The following is an 18,618-nucleotide window of genomic DNA, read 5'->3' as shown; positions in this document are numbered from 1 at the left end:
ACTTAAAAATGTGATACTTTAGCTCAGTCACAGTACTTTTTTTGTGAATCCTGCAAATATGCATTCAGAATGGGAGATTTTGACACGAAATGATGTGATTTGCTCATCGAGAACATGAGAAGGGTCTGTGTTCAGAGTGAGAAGAGACATGAGTCACGGGCAGATGGGAGATCTCTGTGTGTGTGTGTGTGTGTGTGTGGGCAGAGCGACCAGACGGACATGCTAATTAGTTCATGACACACTTCACCCCTCTGTGCATGTGAATATTAACATGTGAAGCCCAGAGCCAACAGAACAACTGATAACACACACATTCTAGCACAAAACAGACTATCACTGCCTTCAACACACACACACACACACACACACACACACACACACACACACACACACACACACACGCACGCATAGACTCAAACAGATCGAAAACATGCAATTTGATGCAGATGCTGATATTTATATGATGAATTTTGATGCTTGTGTCATATCTCCAGTAATATGTCTCAGTAAGATGAGATTGAAATGATGCAAACATATAATGCAGTGTAATCCAGTGCTGATTGAGAGATGAAGAAATAAAGGAGAGATGTTCTGGTGATTGTGTTTTGATCATGTTGATCATTTAGAGAGCTCAAGGATATGTTTCCAATCATAGCATTGTCTTTGACGAGGATTTAACAGCGGGCAGGAGAACCCATCATGAGTCAGGGAAGATCTCAGTGTGAGGACATTCAATCACACATCAGACACTTTATTACAAACACTTTATTACAAATGAGAACGAGCTATTGCTCTTATATGCTTATATATCTGATATATGCTTCTTCAAATAATCAGAGACCGAACGGTGTTCTCAGAATTAAAGGGTTAGTTCAGCCCAGTTATTTACATTGAGATACAAGTCACAGAACAAAAAAGTATTAATGGTCCTAAAACACGCTTACTTTGATTTAAAATCATATTTAACGTCATAATAAAAACAGAAAAAATAAGAATGTGTATGTTAAAATGAGAGAGAGAGAAATGATGGATAATATATATATATATGCTGTGTGTGTGTGTGTGTGTGTGTGTGTTTTGTTTAAATGTAAAAGTTTTTATTGTATTCTATTTAAAATTAAATAAAACTGATTTTTTTCAATTTATACATAATAAAAATAAACTATTAAAGTATTGAGATACTATTGAAGTTTTTTGTTCCCTATGTTTATATATATATATATCTCAATTTTTATGTTAATGTTAAGTAATTTTGTTGTTTCTTTTTGTCTGTTTCTTCTATTTATATATCTTATTCATTTTAGTACATAAAGTCAAATTAAATAAAAATGAGAAATGTTCCATTCGCTGAGATAAAATAATTTACCTACAAATAATTTTCTTTACTTGAAATAAAATTCATTTTAACTGAAATAAAATATATTTTATTTAAAGTAAGGAAAAGTATTATTATTATTTTTCATTATTGCCTTTGTTCTGTTTTTACATATTTTGGGTACACAAGGTTAAACCAATTGAAAATAATAAAAACTGCAATAAACAAAGTTTTTTTTTTCTTTAAGCATTTTATTTAAGTTTAAGAATGAAGTTATTCACAAATGTCTTTATAGTTTTACAGTAGGCTGTTACAACGCTGTTTCTGCCAAAAATACATATCCTGCTATTTTAAGACCCTCAGTGAAATCTTAACAGCTGTCAAACTGTTTCACAAGCTTCCTTACATCATAAAATCATTTGCACTCACATCAGTATATCATCATATTGATTTATTAGGTCATTATGTGTAATAAGCGAGATACAGTCAGTGGTGGTCTGGGTTTATTCACTGATATTGACTGTCTGACTGTGAACTGGAAGTGTTATGTATTAACCTTACCCTCTGAATAATAATAATAATAAATAATGTGGATGGTTCGGACATGAGCACAGAACTCATTTCCTCCCTCCAGCACAATCAAACTCCCTGAAAATCATTTCCTTGAAGTAATCCTAGCAGTGTGAATGTGTTTTATGTTCATCTATCACCTCCACCAGCACAAATCCATAGTCTCTCAGCACAATCTCTCAGATAAGTATATTTGTTTATGCACTGTAAAAATAAATAAATAAATGAGTTGCTGCCTTACATTTTTAAGTATAATCAACTTAGCTGTTTAAGTAAAGTTAAGTACTGGCTTTAAAACGTGAGTTGAATTGTACCACATGTAAATTAGAGTTGAAAACTGCTTATCTTGTTTTGACGAGGTAATGTAAAAACACATGTTGTCGTAACTTCTAGGACTTTTACTCATTTTTCACAGTGTGTAATGTTTGCTCATTCAAATAAATGACAATGACATTTAGCCATAAATTACATTATACTGATCCTCTATGTAGTAAACATTGACATATAAGTATAAATAATCTTGCGTGTGATTATATGCATTACAGTACGACGATCAGAAAATTAGGAAATGTCAAAAAGCAAATAAATAAATAAAATAAAATAAATTAATTAATTAATTAAAAAAGCAAAAATTATTAGGGTTTATTTAATTAAAATCATATTTCACTTCATAATAAGCAGAAAAATAAATATAATAAAATCTACAATATACAAAAAAAAATTGTTATGGCCCAAAAACATCCATATATTTCTTAATGCAAAATGTATTTCTAATTTTTTTCCTTTTTATTTTGAAGTGAAATATGCCCCTGAAGTGATCTTATCAGTTTTCATGTGATTTTTCATTATTTACACTGATTTTCCAGGGTTTTTTCGCTAACGATTATTTTGGTAATCGAGTACTCGGTCGATTATTCTGTCGATTAATCGAGTACTCGTATAATGGTAAAAACATTTTTTGGTGGTGGGAATTAAAATAGCTACCTAAAGAAAAGAACACAGTGTATGCTATAACATAAACAAGTGTCAAATACATTAAGATTACATTAAACGGTAAATATTAATGTGGAACTCATCCTACGAACACATGGTTGGACTGTCCAGGGTTCTCGGAGCGGTTTTCCCCGGCTTTCTCCACATGATCTGGGAAATGTGGCTGGATGCAGGAGTTGACGGCTTCGGACAGGTCCCCGGGCAGAGACCACATCTTCTTTGCGTGTTCGGCCACGGTGTCTTTATTCAGCTGGATACAGAAGGGAGGAAATGAGACCAGCACTCAACATTTTATAAGATGAATCTCACAACAACAGCGTATTACTACAGTGTCCCTATAATACTATTATTTTTAACAGATGTCCTCTAAAAGTGGTTCTGGATTTCTATGCAGTTGCTAAAGTGTTTCTAGTAGTTGGAGGTGTGTCCTTATTTCATTCAAAAATTGATATTATGTAATCATTTTCACATCCTCTTGTTGTTTCTTCTGTTGAAAACGCCATTGAGTTACCGTGTTTTCCGGACTATAAGTCGCACTTTTTTTCATAGTTTTGCTGATCCTGCGACTTATAGTCAGGTGCGACTTATTTATCAAAATTAATTTGACATGAACTGAGAGAAATGAACCAATAGAAAACATTACCGTCTCCGGCCGCCAGAGGGCGCTCTATGCTGCTCAGTTCTCCTGTAGTCTACACTGAAGACATAGAGCGCCCTCTCGTGGCTGGAGACGGTAATGTTTTCTCTTGGTTCTTGGTTCTAAATAAATGCGACTTATAGTCCAGTGCGACTTATATATGTTTTTTTCCTCATCGTGACGTATTTTTGGACTGATGCGACTTATACTCAGGTGCGACTTATAGTCCGAAAAATACGGTACATGGACGCAACTGTTTGGTTACCTGCTTTCTTCATTTTGGGTTTAGAACAACATGAGGGATTGTGTAAATGATGACAAAATTTTCATTTTTGGGTGAATTTTCCCAAAGTCTGACCACTTAAGGAAACAAAATGTTCCTAAATACCTACATTTGTATAGAAATGTTGAAAAGAAAACCATTGAAATCAAAATTGTATTTTGAACGTACATATTCATGATTTGATTGATTATTAAAAGTGTTTGTATTTTTCATAGTTTGTTTTAAGATGATTTATAAATTAAATTAATTTGACAGTTTCATAATTAGTAATCGTATAATTTTAATTGTTTTTATTTTTATATTTACTGTTTTATTTTCATTTTATATGCTACGATTCAATTAATTATTAGCGTTTCATCAACTCAATAAAATTAAAATATTTTGATTATTGAAAATTATTTTGGATCGATTATTATTTTTATATTTTTTATTTATTATTATTTTTATAAATGTATTTACATTATTAATTCATTATTTGAAAGTGTTTTATTTTAATAGTTCTTGCTTTAAAATGTATATTTTACACTTTAGAATTTGAATAATAATCCTCTTTTATGTAATTATAATCAAATAAAATGTTATTTAAAAAACAAGCTTTTCATACTGTAATACAATATATATATATATATATATATATATATATATATATATATATATATATATATATATATATATATATATATATATATATATATATATATATATATATTTTTTTTTTATGAAGTCACTTCTGCTCATCAAGCCTGCATTTATTTGATTAAAAAATAAAGTAAAAACAGTAATATTATCAAAAGGAATTACAATTGAAAATAACTATGAATACATTTTTTATGTGAATAAATTGTAAAAAAAATATTGATTAGTCTAATCAAAGCTGAATGTTCAGCATCATTATAAATGTTTAAATTTAAATGATTTAATTTAAAATTTTTACTCTTAGTTCATGATTAAATTTTATTAAATTTTATTAAATTCATTTAAAATGTTTGTGATTTAATTAATTTTAAGGTTTTCATAAACTTTATGAAACATTTTGTAATATTATAAAATGTCTTTACTGTCAGTTTTGATTAATTTAATTAATCCATCATTACTGAATAAAATATTATTTCTTAGAAATTAATTATTTATTTTAATTTGACATTATTATTTTTTTTTATTATTATTTTAATTTTATATTTGTATGATTTAATTAATGCTTAGTAATGTTTTTATTTTAATTTATTTTTATTGATTTATTTATTTTTTAAATAATGCATTTTTGAGTTTTGATCAATTGAATGCATCCTTGCTGAATAAAATGAAACGTTTGAATGGCTGTGTATTATATGCACTGTTAAATCGTGCACAATCAGACAGGAGCGTGTCGTAGGACAGAAGACAGGGTCAGTATGTACCTGACTGATCAGTTCTCTGATGCTGGCCAGTGTAGCCGCCTGTTTCTTCTTCAGACTCTGTTCCTGCGGTGAAGCATCAGCGCTGCTCTTATCTGCCGACTGAGAGAGTGTGATATTACATGCATTATCAGCACACACACACACACACACGTGTTCAAACCACGTCTGCCAACATCACATGGTCATCCGACTGTGCGCATCTCCAAGCCCTGTGCACTTAACATACATGTTCTCAAGTGCAGCGTTAATATATGTATGCATTAATATGTTAATATAGTGTGCAACAGAACGTGTTGCACTGCTCTCCAGGACATGTGCATGAACATGTGAGTGTCAGTGAGACAAAGAGAGAAAAGACAGTCCATGTACAGCTATTGTTCACGCATCACGTTGAGCTGAGAGACTCGACCCTCATCATGTGGAAAAGATCAACTCCGGTGACCTTTCACTTTAACTTGAGGTGGTTTGTGCATCAAACCAAAACTATGAATTGTTGCAATACCTAGTGAGCTGATTTCTAAGAAAACATTGTAAGTTATTGCACACGAAGAAGAAATAAAAGCACATGAAACCCAACTTACAGCTGGTTCTTATAGATCAGGGATTCCCAAACGTTTTGTCCCCTTTGACTTAAAATATTCACTTGAAGTATCCCCGAAGATCCTAAGTTAATATTTCAGTAACTTATTCATATGTTGTCGGTTTTATGATGGTCACACAACATGCACGTAAATAAAAAAATCATTCAATCAAACAAATAAATAGTATCTTTTTAGAAAGTGTTTTATTTGATTGTTTTTATTTGAAAATTGTTTATTTATTTTCATTTTACATGTTTATGATTTAACTGATTATAAGCAAGTGTTTTTAATTTTTTTTATTTGAAAAGTCTATATTTATTTAAAATTCATATTTTTGATTTAATTCATTGTTAGTAATGTCTTTTTATTTTGATAATTTTTTAAAAAAATTGTTAAAAAATTATTTTATTATTAGTACATGTGTTATTTTAATCGTTTTTTCATTATTTATATTAATTTTACATTTTATAATTTAATAAAATGTTTATTAAGTATATTATCCTTATTAAAGAACTGAAAATGAAATTAATTTAATTATTAATGTTTCATTTTGATTGTTTTTATTTCTGCATTCTTTCTGTTCTTGCAGTGGAGATGTGGAAATAATGGACAGTGAAAGAAATAGAGAAGTGGATGAATTTGGATGAGCTGCATGTGAATAGAGAGAGAGAGAGAGAGAGAGAGAGAGCGCACATGTTAGACTGCGTTTGTCTTTGTGTCCAACCGTTGTCATGGTTACAGCTCTCGTCTCAATTGCACTTCTCATTCAAAAGCTGTCCATCTCTTTTTCTTTTGTGCTCTTCACGCTCAATCTCTCGATCTGTGCTCATGTGGTGTTTTACCTGAGCGCTATCATTGTCAAGCTGCTCCGTACTTTTGGATTTCTTCATTCTGAAACAGAGAGACATAAGGATTGGTGTGTTAAAACAAGAGTAATCAAGTTTGATGGAACATAAAAGAGGATTATAAAGAAATTAATACTTTAATAGCATAATAGAAGATCATATGACACTAAAGACTGGAGTAATGATCCTAAAAAATTCAGCTTTGGTCACAGAAATAATTACCATATTACAATATATTACAATAGAAAACATTTATTTTAAATTGTAATTATATTTCACAATATTTACTGTTTTTGATAAAAAACTGTTATTATAAAAAAAAATATATATATATATATATATATATATATATATATATATATATATATATATATATATATATATATATATATATATATATATATATATGTGTATATATCTTACATTTTTATGATTTAAATAATTATTAGTGACTTATTTTGACTGATTTAATTTGAAGTATTTATGGTTTAATTTATTATTACTAAGTGTTTTATTCAAATTATATTTAGATTTATATTTACATTTTAATTTGTTTACATTTATGTTGACAATTTACATTTAAATTATATATTTTACATCTTACATTTTAAAGAAATCCAAATAAATGCATCTTGGGTGAACATAAGGTATTTATTTTAATTTGACATATTTATGACTTTTTTTTTTTTTTGTAAGTGTTTCATTTTGATCAATTTAAAATTATTTTATTTTTTACATTTTTATGTAAAATTCATACATAAACATAAAAAAAATCTTACTTGTCTTTCTTCTTGGACTCACTAAAACAAGAAAGAAAAAAAACAGATTGTGAGAGATGTGATGAGAGATATCATGAATATTATGTACCTTTTGTGATCTAGTTGTGGATTTTAATAGTAATAGCAGATGTTCTCATACAGCAGTCATTCCTCACACAAGCTGTTTTATTTCACTATGGGGTCCCACTCATGCCCACGGTGTCATTTACTCTGAACAATAATAATTAACAAACAAACCGAGCTTCACGTAGAAAAGGTTACCGGCTCCTGGTTTTGTCAGACATGAAACCTCATTATAAATCTAAAGACAAAACCATCTCACACACTTCAGCTCTCTGATGCATTAGCTCAAACCTGCACTCAATGATTCATCTCACGCTCGTTCTTTCTTGCTTTTTCTTTTGTATTTCTCTCATTGCAAACCCCCCCCCCCCCACACACACACACACCTGTTGAGTGCCTTGACCTCACTGCAGTGCTTCTCTGTGGCCATTTCCAGGAGTTTGGTCAATCGCTGTAACACAGGAAGTACAGGAGAGAACACAGGAAGTGTCACTGACACATATCAGAACAGAACGCACCAGCTGGCCCTCCGAGCCGCTCCGAGATCTGCTCCACACAGAGGAAATGAATACAAGCACTTCCTGCGATTCTTCCAAGAAAGAAATACCCAGCACCTGCTTTCTGGTTTAGCGGGTGAAAATAATGCATCTGATCACTTCATGTTCAAATCATTCATGTTTTTAGAGTGTTGCTGTGTGGTTGGAATGGTTTAAAGTGTTGTTATGCAACATTGTTTCATATTCTTCACAAACATTTGCAAATGATACATTTTCGTGACGATGCAGCAGTGGCCAGAACATAATGGCAGTCCTCATTGTCGAGCCCTGAGGAATCTTTTGTGTTTTCTTTGAGCCCGAGTACAGATCCATTCAGAGGTGACGCTGGTCAATATGAGTGTAAGAGGATGTCACGGGTCCGGTCAGGTTTACTCTTCCAGTACGGGACATGAGTGACCCCTGATCTGTGCTGATCAACTAGAGCAGCGGCGTGCTGATGGGTAATCAATACCTGAGAGAGTCCTGGCTCACGGCCAGCTGGACAGTGCAGGACTGAGAAGATGATCGGATCATTGAAACGCTCAGTATGGCCAAAATCAAACAAGAATTTATAAAATAAAATAAAATAAAATAAAATAAAGTTAAGTTAAGTTAAGTTAAGTTAAATTAAATTAAAAATAAAAAATAAACTGAAATTCTCGGTATAGGTGAAACAAAAAAAAATTCACATAATAATAATAATAATAATAATAATAATAATAATCTAATTACAATTCTTAGAACAAGAATTCACAAAAAAAAAATTAAATAAAAGAATACAAATAATTGGTTAATTAAAATGCTGAAAACTAAATGGCAGATTTTTTTATTTATTAACAAAACAACAATAATAATGATGATTACTAGTATTATTATTGTTGTTTATATAATATAATGTAAAACAAAAAATCACTGTGTGATTATTGTGTTTGTTTGGCATAAGCCAGTTAAAACCCTTCCTGCCAATCCTGTTTTGATGAGAGAGATGTTCATGTGCTTTTTTTATAATGTTTTCTAGCAGATTTACACTATGTGTGTATGTGGTTGATTTCTGAAACAAAATCAGCAGATTTCTTTGACTGTACACTCTCTCTGACAGCTGATGAGGTCACAGTCTCACAATGCGACTCTTAAAACAATCATTAGCAGCACTGTACAGTAATAACGTTTGTGTCTTTACCTCAGTGTTGTTCTGTTCTTTCTTCTTCTTGATTTGATCGTGTTGCTCCACCAGCAGAACCCTGAGCTCCGACTTCAGCTTCTGCTTGAGTTCATTTATCTGGTCACTGGGATCATCACCAGACCTGGACAATCACACGGGAACAAACACAATCACTTAACCAGACATCAACACACAACATACTCCTCATGGGACAACAACACAACACAACGTGGATGCACACCAGACTTCTTTACTAGTTTAATGAAGACCACCACTGATCAAGGACAGAACCTATGGATGTCCAAACCTGACAAAATTTGAAATAAATAAATACGTAAATATACAAAGAAATGTAAACAAGGAAAACTAAATAAATAAAATGTATTGATAAATGTACAAAGAAAAAATATATAATTATTTATACATTCATTTTCTTATGTATATTTCATTTTTTCCACATTTATTTATTTCCACTTTATTTATTTCCACATTTATGGATTTAAATAAATGTATATATATATATATATATATATATATATATATATATATATATATATATATATATATATATATATATATATATATATATAATAAAATAAAATAAAAATCTATGTAGAAGAAAAATAAAATATGCATAAGGAAATTAAAGTATAAATATATTTTTTATTTTCTTTGTATATTTATTTATCTATTTATATACTTCACATTTTTTCAGGTTTGAAATTCCATAAGAAAGAGCCAATCACCAGTATGTACATTGTTTACTAAAACTAAAATTGTTTAAAAATAGTTTTCTTTTTAATGAAATAAAGATAAAAAATGAAAAGTATGTATTAGATGAAAAACAACAACAAATAAAAATGTAAACAATACATTTTGCTTTGATAAGTAAAACTACTCAAATGTATAAAAAAAAAGACAAACGTACATAAAATTATGAAAACTTCAACTTAAATAGAAAAATACATTTAATGGAAGATATATTATCTCAAAAAGTCTTATCTTCAGCAGTTTTGCTTCTCAGTAGAGAGAGAAAACAAAAATTAAAATAAAAAAATAATTTAAATGAATTAACTAAATTGGAAAAACATATGGAATTTGAAAATACTGCAATAGAATAAAATAACACTCCCTATAAGAGAGCGTGTTCACTCTGTATTTACTTCTTGCCCGTGCTCTTCTTCTTCAAGGCTTTGAACTGGTCGCTGTATTTCTGAATCAGTTCTTCTCGTTTCTTCTGAAACTTCTTCTCCGTGTCTTTCAGCTCTTTGTCCTGTTTCTTGGCGACTTTCAGGAAGTTCTTGTGCTGCTGCAGTTCTTCACAGGTCACAGTGCTGGGATCTGAAAATAACCCCAGTGAACGTGTGCACAACCAATAAGACAAAATTCTCATTATGACAGAATTTATTTATGTATTTTTGTAAACACCATGCCAGCTTATCTGGCTATTTTTATAGTAAAAATCAATGCTTGAGAAAAAAAAAAATAGAAATTAAATAAGAAAAAACAAAAAAATGACTGTTTAAAAATGAATAAAAAATGGATTATTAAAATAAATATTCTGTTTAATAATTATACATTTATTATTATTTAGTTTAGTGGTAGTGACACTGCATTTTGGTGGTTACTACAGTGATATCCAAACTATCCCCCTAGTAATGTGACAAGCAATGTAGCGAGTAAAATGTGTGATGACTTTACAATGTATCATTTAAACGGAGTCATGTGACACATGCAGGTCACCTGATGGATCAGATGGGGTTTCCTCGGTGGATTCTTTGGTCTCCGTGACAACAGCATCCGCAGCTGCAGCAGGTTCTGGATTTTCTTCTGGTTTTGGTTCAGTGTTTTCCTCTGGTTTGGGCTCAGGTTTTGGTTTTTCTTCTGGTTTGGGCTCAGGTTTTGGTTGTTGTTCTGGTTTAGGCTCAGGTTCTGGTTTGGCTGGTTCTGGTTTTTCCTCTGGTTTGGCTGGTTCTGGAGCTGGAGTCTGTTTGGCCGGAGGTGCAGCGTCGCCCTCTGCTGGAGCTTCTTCTGCAGCCTTCGTTTCTTAAAATACAGACGGATAGAAATGATCATCCATTTATCCATTTATACATCATAGACTGTTTCCAAGCATTTCCAAGTCTTAATGGTGCAAAATCCATCAATCATGAAACAATTTCAGTGAATCGGAATATATTTTGTTTCAGGTGTATTCTACAGAAGACACGTGTTGTTATTCAGCTCAATTAAAAACAACAATGATAAAAATGTAAAAATAAAAGCTAATTCAAAATATTAATAAAACTATAATAGCATAAAAATAATACTAACATAACACTGACAAACAAAGGATTATTAATATACTATAGCCAAAACTAAATGAAAAATGAATTAAAAATACTTAGACATAAAACACGCACACACACAACACAAAAACTATATGTAATAAAATAAGTTTAAGCACTAAAATTACTAACACTAAATTTAGAATCAAAACATTTTTTTTTTACAATTATTATATACAAATACTTAAAAAAAAAAGTAAAATTCAAAGATTTGATCTCATCCAGTTATATCAGTGCAGTTAAATCGCTGATTCTTTGATGTTTATTAGTTAACGATGTCCATCACGTGTGTGTTATTCACCTGCAGGTGTGACCCCCGTCTGGGCTCCGTCAGCGACAGGTAACTCATATTCAGACACGTATGTAGAACTCTGTACAGAGATTACAGTGAGATCTGTGTGAGACGGCTTCATTCATAACAGCACTAAATCACACAGTTACTGTATGCATGAGTCTCACACTAAGAAGAGGATTTTTCTCATATTTGGTTTATTTTGAAATAATGTCCACATGATTGTACAGTATCACACTTATTACAAGGCTACTTATCAAATAAGTAAATAAATGTGCGTGAAATATTAGATTCGAATTTAAATGAGATGTATGAAACTTGCAAATCTATGAATGAAATCAACAGCAGTTATATGTTCAGAAGTTGTTATCAGTGTTGTTTTAATATAATTTGTTCTATATATTATATGTGTGTGTGTATATGTGTGTGTGTATATTAGCATATTAATTTAACATTGAATGAAATGAAAATTGTTTCCTCGACAACTAGTTCAAATAAAATGTTTTTTTATATATATTATTTTATTTAATTTTTATTTTTATTTTAAATAATGAAAGTTGTTTTTATCGTTTCGTTTTAATTTTAATTTTACTAAACCATAATAGCCCTGGTTGTTATCAGTGTTATTTTAGCATCTTTTGAATTAGTTTGTGTTTTTATATTTAGTTTTCCTTTTAAATTTAACATTTTAGTAAGTTTGTATTGTGTTCTGTGATTATAAGAATTGTAAAAAAATATCTATATAATTTTTAGAATTTTATTTCAGTTTTGGTTTTTAGTACATCAAATTAAACTAAATAAAAATGTCGCCTTGTCATCTAGCTGAATTTTTTTTTTTTCGATTAATGTTTATTTATTTATTTATGGTTTCAATTTTAGTTAACTATTATAACCTTGTTTTTTTTTTTTTTTTTTAAATGCAGCAGTTAATCTATATTCTTTTTTCTAAGAGACCCTGCATGTTTTTAGACTGCAGGTCACTCGAAAGAAACAAATGTCTGTCAAGAGAACATGCATCTCTCATTCTCTGTGCACTAACTCTACCTCAGTCTTCGGCGGCTTTGACGTCTTCACTGGATTGAAAAGTGCATCCGAGAAATCTAACAGAAAAACAATCATTGAGTTGTTGTCCGATGTTGCATTCAGTAAAGCAGGTTACTGTATGTTTGTAGGTCAGTACCAGCGAATGCAGCGGGGATGTAGTCCTTCACCTCGATGTGCACGAACACAGACGGCAGCGTGAGCGGCATGTTGCTCTCAGTGCGCAGACCGATGTGCTGGAAACCTGCAAACCATCACAGCATTTGACAAACGTCTTAAACTTTATTACATTACTCAAAGGACACTTAGAGTGCACTTGCATCACTATGTTTCTGTGCACTTCTTAAAAATGCACTGTGTTTTACAGTCATTTTTGTCATGCTTTAAATAAATATATGTATGTTGATGTATTGACTAACATACTAAAGCACATGTAAAATAATTTATTTTCATTTCAACCAAAAGTACACTTGTTAATGTCTTTTAGAAGTACTACATTTCAATGCACTTTCTGGTACAGTTCAGTATACTCCAGTACAAACTGGTTAAAAGATTGTCTGTAACGCATTTGGTGCTGGTCAATACATGATAAACAATTATTTACTTGACACAAATATATTTCCTTGCTTCCGAGAGCCTGAAATGTAAGTGTGACAATTAACATACAATGCATAATTGATAAACTCTGTGTGATTAAATATATATAAATGAAGATTAAAGTAGATGTATATGTATTTAAAAAGCATGTTTATTACTACTGTGCACTTCAGACAAAGTTTATTTATTTATTTATTTTTTTTTTAAATTGTAGTTTGGCAAAAATAAAATAAAATAAAATAAAATAAATGCTTATAGTGTTGTATACTACACTGGTAAATTGAATTTAACACATTAAAATGTATTATATATTAAGACCCATTAAAATCGTTATAACAAAATTGATTTAAATTCAAGACTAGCTATTCAAAGACTACTTATTAGGTAGGTCAATTGGTAAATGTTATTTAACGCATTAACTAATATTAACTCACAATGTGCAATACATTCTTATACCATTTATTAATCTTTGTTTGCATTAATTTTAAAAAATACAACTGTTCATTGTTAGTTCATTGTTAGCTCAGGTCTATTAATTAATAATGACAGATAAAACTTTAGATTTTTTATAATGTATTTGTAAATGTTAAAATTAATATCAACTCAGATTAATTAATAATTTGCAAGTATTTGTCAATGCTGGTTTATGTTCACTAATGTAAATTGAACCTTATTGAAAAATGTTACCAAAAAAGACAACTATATATAAGGGTCATGAGGGTACATTTTTCGAAATTGAGATTTATATATCATCTGAAAGCTGAATAAATAATTGTTCCATAGATATGGTTTGTTAGGAGGACAATATTTAGCTGAGATACAACTATTTGAAAATCTGGAATCTGAGGGAGCAAAAAAAATCTAAATATTGAGAAAATCATCTTTAAAGTTGTTCAAATGAAGTTATTATGAATATAAAGCATATTACAAATTAAAAATGTAGTTTTTATTTATTTACAGTAGGAAATTTACAGAATATCTTCATGGAACAAGATCTTTACAGAATATCCTCATTATTTTTGGCACTAAAGAAAAATCTATAATTTTGACCCGTACAATGTATTTTTGGCTATTGCTACGAATATACCCCAGAGACTCAAGACTGCTTTTGTGCTCCAGGGACACAAATATATCTAATTTTATAATACTGTTAATGTAATCAACATGAAATCATAATTTAGTTTACTTTAAATGCCCTTTACGTTTCAAAAGACACAATAGATGCAACTGAGACAGTACACATGAAGATGCATTGAAGAAAAAAGTTGCATTTAATATAAATTTAAACGATAATACATTTGAATCAATTTCAAATAATATGCATTCAGGTTTAAATCGCAGAAGTATATTCTTTTAAAGTATATTATGTTGTAGGAGCTTCTCACCTGTCTGCAGAGCGTCCAGAGGGATGATCCGGTGACCCAGGAACTTTCCGCCCTCCTCCTGAACCACGAGTCTGAGGTAAGCCATCTCCGGCAGCAAGATCTGCACAACATCACACAAAAGTCAGCCTCCGAGCCGCTCCAACACACCTGAGTCATGATACGAGATGCGTGGGATCTGACCTTCTCGAAGACGAATGGCTCCTCGTTCCACTCGGGGTTGATGGCGTTGGGTGTCGTGCTCCATTTGGTGCGATATTTGCGTTTGGGGTCTTTGGGCAAACCGATGAGCTCGACCTCCACTCCAGTTTTCACGTGCTTTTCCGACAGGAACTGACCGGAGTAAATCTGTATACACAGGATACAGTTCACAGGTACATCAACAAAATTTACATTTTGAGTATTTCCATGCATGATTTTTCAATGTGAGCCCCAATGCATTTCTGCAGGACCTTAATGGTGAGAGTGCTGGCGATGATGGTGTCAATCCTGTCGGTGAAGGGATCGAACTTCTTGTCGCTGCGGCGGAGCACGTCGTGTTTGAGGAGGTAACCCGTCCTGCCGTTAAACTCAAACAGAGCCATGTTCAGCTGCATGGGGAAGTCTACAGCATCAAACACACACCACATCATTAAACCCACAGACACAGACACAAGTGACAGACACAGAGACACAGAGGCACAGAGACAGAGACACAGAGACAGAGATAGAGACAGAGACAAAGAGACACAGAGACACAGAGACAGACACAGACACAGAGACACAGACACAGACACAGACACAGACACAGAGACACAGAGACAAAGAGACACACAGACACAGAGACAGACACAGGATAGAGACACAGACACATACACAGACACAGAGACAGACACAGACACAGACACAGAGACACAGAGACACAGACACAGAGACACAGAGATACAGAGACACAGAGACACAGACACAGAGACACAGAGACTCAGACTCAGACACAGAGACAGACACAGAGACAGACACAGAGACAGACACAGACACACAGAGATACAGAGACACAGAGACACAGACACAGAGATACAGAGACACAGAGACACAGACACAGAGACACAGACACAGAGACACAGAGACATAGACACAGAGACACAGACACAGACACAGACACAGACACACAGAGACAGACACAGACACAGACACACAGACACAGAAACACAGAGACTCAGACACAGAGACACAGACACAGAGACATAGACACAGAGACACAGACACAGACACAGACACAGACACACAGAGACAGACACAGACACAGAGACTCAGACACAGAGACATAGACACAGACACAGACACAGACACAGAGACAGAGACAGAGACAGAGACATAGACACAGAGACACAGACACAGACACAGAGACAGAGACAGAGACAGACACAGAGACATAGACACAGAGACACAGACACAGAGACAGACACAGAGACATAGATATAGACACAGACACAGACAGAGACACAGACACAGAGACAGCAGGTGAACGTGTGTGTGTGTGTGTGTGTGTGTGTGTGTGACCTCAGTGTGTCTGACCCTATTGTGCACCACAGTGACCCTTAGTATGTTTGTGTATTTCTATGTAAGTTTAAGACTGTGGAGTCAAACGTTCACACAAATGTTATAATTTGCTAGTTTAATATTATGAGATATTATAATCAGTTCCATTACTGTGATGTCCATTTATTTGTTATAATTTATTTTATTTCTTCTATATATGTACACTAAGCTTTGGAAATATTGTATAATTTACATTCATGCCAATAAAGCAATATTTAATTGAATTGAATTGAATTGAGACAGAGACACAGAGACTCAGAGACTCAGACACAGACACAGAGACACAGGGACACAGGGACACAGAGACTCAGACACAGACACAGACACACAGACACAGAGACACAGACACAGAGACACAGACACAGAGACACAGAGACACAGAGACAGAGACACAGAGACACAGAGACAGAGACACAGACACAGAGACTCAGACACAGAGACTCAGACACAGACACAGACACACAGACACAGACACAGACACAGACACAGACACAGAGACACAGACACAGACACAGACACAGAGACACAGAGACTCAGACACAGAGACACAGAGACTCAGACACAGACACAGAGACAGACACAGAGACACAGAGACTCAGACACAGACACACAGACACAGAGACACAGAGACACAGACACAGACACAGACACAGACACAGAGACACAGAGACACAGAGACACAGACACAGACACAGACACAGAGACACAGAGACACAGAGACACAGAGACTCAGACACAGACACACAGACACAGACACAGACACAGAGACACAGAGACTCAGACACAGAGACACAGACACAGAGACTCAGACACAGAGACACAGACACAGACACAGAGACACAGACACAGAGACTCAGACACAGAGACACAGAGACTCAGAGACTCAGACACAGAGACACAGATACTCAGACACAGACACACAGATACTCAGACACAGACACAGACACACAGACAGAGACAGACACAGAGACACAGAGACACAGAGACTCAGACACAGAGACACAGAGACACAGAGACTCAGACACAGAGACACAGACACAGAGACTCAGACACAGAGACACAGAGACTCAGACACAGAGACACAGAGACTCAGACACAGAGACACAGAGACTCAGACACAGAGACACAGAGACTCAGACACAGAGACACAGAGACACAGAGACACAGAGACTCAGACACAGACACAGACACACAGACAGACACACAGACACACAGACACAGACACAGAGACACAGACAGCAGATCAACAACATTATAATGCACATTCAGCTCGGACACTTAAAGAGAACAAACTGCATACATCCTCTAATATCAATATCAATATATATATATATATATATATATATATATATATATATATATATATAATTTTTTCTAAGTGTTTTATTTTTTGTTGTTTTAGTTTTACACTTTTATCATTTAATTAAATATTAGCTTTTCATCAACTCATGAACCCCAGTTTGTCAAACCCTGAGCTAATGTAAAGACATTCTTCCGCATTTTTAAATGACCAAATAATTTAATGACAAGTTAAAAATATAAATAAATATTCAATATAAAAAAGGACGTTTATTTATATGATATTTTTTATTATTTTATTTAAAATAATGAATATTACTCAATGATTGTGTGTAGTTCTTCATCTCTATAATTGATCAGCTGCTGTGTGTTTGTTCTCTTACCCATAGTCTGGTAGTTGAGCGCCACAAACTGACAGCCGGCGCTCCAGAACGGCTGAGGACTGTAGTTTGAGGAGTCCACACGGGTTCCTTTAGGATAGATACGACTCATCTGCCTCTTATTATATCTACAGACATCAGTTTAGGAAAGCACCGACATCCAAACACCAGAAAACACTGAATCTGAGTCTAACTGAGAACAAGAACATGTCAGAAGTAAAGGATACTCCACCCATTCCACAGCGCTCTTAGCGATCAGACTCTCTCCTTTGGTTTCCACGAACGAAGAGATGACAAAACTCTTGTTTTTTTCTAGATTTGGACAGAATCAGATCCTCAATGAGAAACACATGAGACAGAAGGCAGAAAAACAAAGATCCAGTCCTGAGATGCAGCATATTTCCATGTCTTATGATAAAAGTCAAAATAAATAAATATAACATTTACTGAATGAACACAAATAAAACATTTTATTATTGTAATATTTCAATATATATATATATATATATATATATATATATATATATATATATATATATATATATATATATATATATATAT

At 32.8% G+C, this 18,618-nt stretch overlaps 1 protein-coding gene across 1 annotated transcript in view; it reads right to left on the bottom strand.

Annotated features, from left to right (window-relative positions):
- Positions 1-2,622: 2,622 nt before the first annotated feature.
- The window catches only part of LOC113079052 (1-phosphatidylinositol 4,5-bisphosphate phosphodiesterase beta-2-like), a 28,336-nt gene continuing 12,340 nt past the window's right edge, over positions 2,623-18,618 (bottom strand). Inside the window, exons 17-32 of the mRNA XM_026251237.1 lie at positions 18,285-18,369; positions 18,061-18,185; positions 15,253-15,404; positions 14,984-15,148; positions 14,804-14,903; positions 12,961-13,065; positions 12,825-12,880; positions 11,790-11,859; positions 10,905-11,207; positions 10,325-10,502; positions 9,180-9,303; positions 7,850-7,914; positions 7,401-7,421; positions 6,619-6,667; positions 5,196-5,294; positions 2,623-3,128 (exon numbers count right to left, since the gene is read on the bottom strand). Of these exons, the coding sequence (XP_026107022.1) occupies positions 2,958-3,128; positions 5,196-5,294; positions 6,619-6,667; positions 7,401-7,421; positions 7,850-7,914; positions 9,180-9,303; positions 10,325-10,502; positions 10,905-11,207; positions 11,790-11,859; positions 12,825-12,880; positions 12,961-13,065; positions 14,804-14,903; positions 14,984-15,148; positions 15,253-15,404; positions 18,061-18,185; positions 18,285-18,369 (1,868 nt within the window). The 3' untranslated portion in view covers positions 2,623-2,957. The remainder of the gene's footprint in view (positions 3,129-5,195; positions 5,295-6,618; positions 6,668-7,400; positions 7,422-7,849; positions 7,915-9,179; positions 9,304-10,324; positions 10,503-10,904; positions 11,208-11,789; positions 11,860-12,824; positions 12,881-12,960; positions 13,066-14,803; positions 14,904-14,983; positions 15,149-15,252; positions 15,405-18,060; positions 18,186-18,284; positions 18,370-18,618) is intronic.

The sequence above is a fragment of the Carassius auratus genome, unplaced genomic scaffold, assembly GCF_003368295.1.
Source record: "Carassius auratus strain Wakin unplaced genomic scaffold, ASM336829v1 scaf_tig00027103, whole genome shotgun sequence".
Taxonomy (NCBI): domain Eukaryota; kingdom Metazoa; phylum Chordata; class Actinopteri; order Cypriniformes; family Cyprinidae; genus Carassius; species Carassius auratus.
This window is presented reverse-complemented; position numbering and strand designations above follow the sequence as displayed.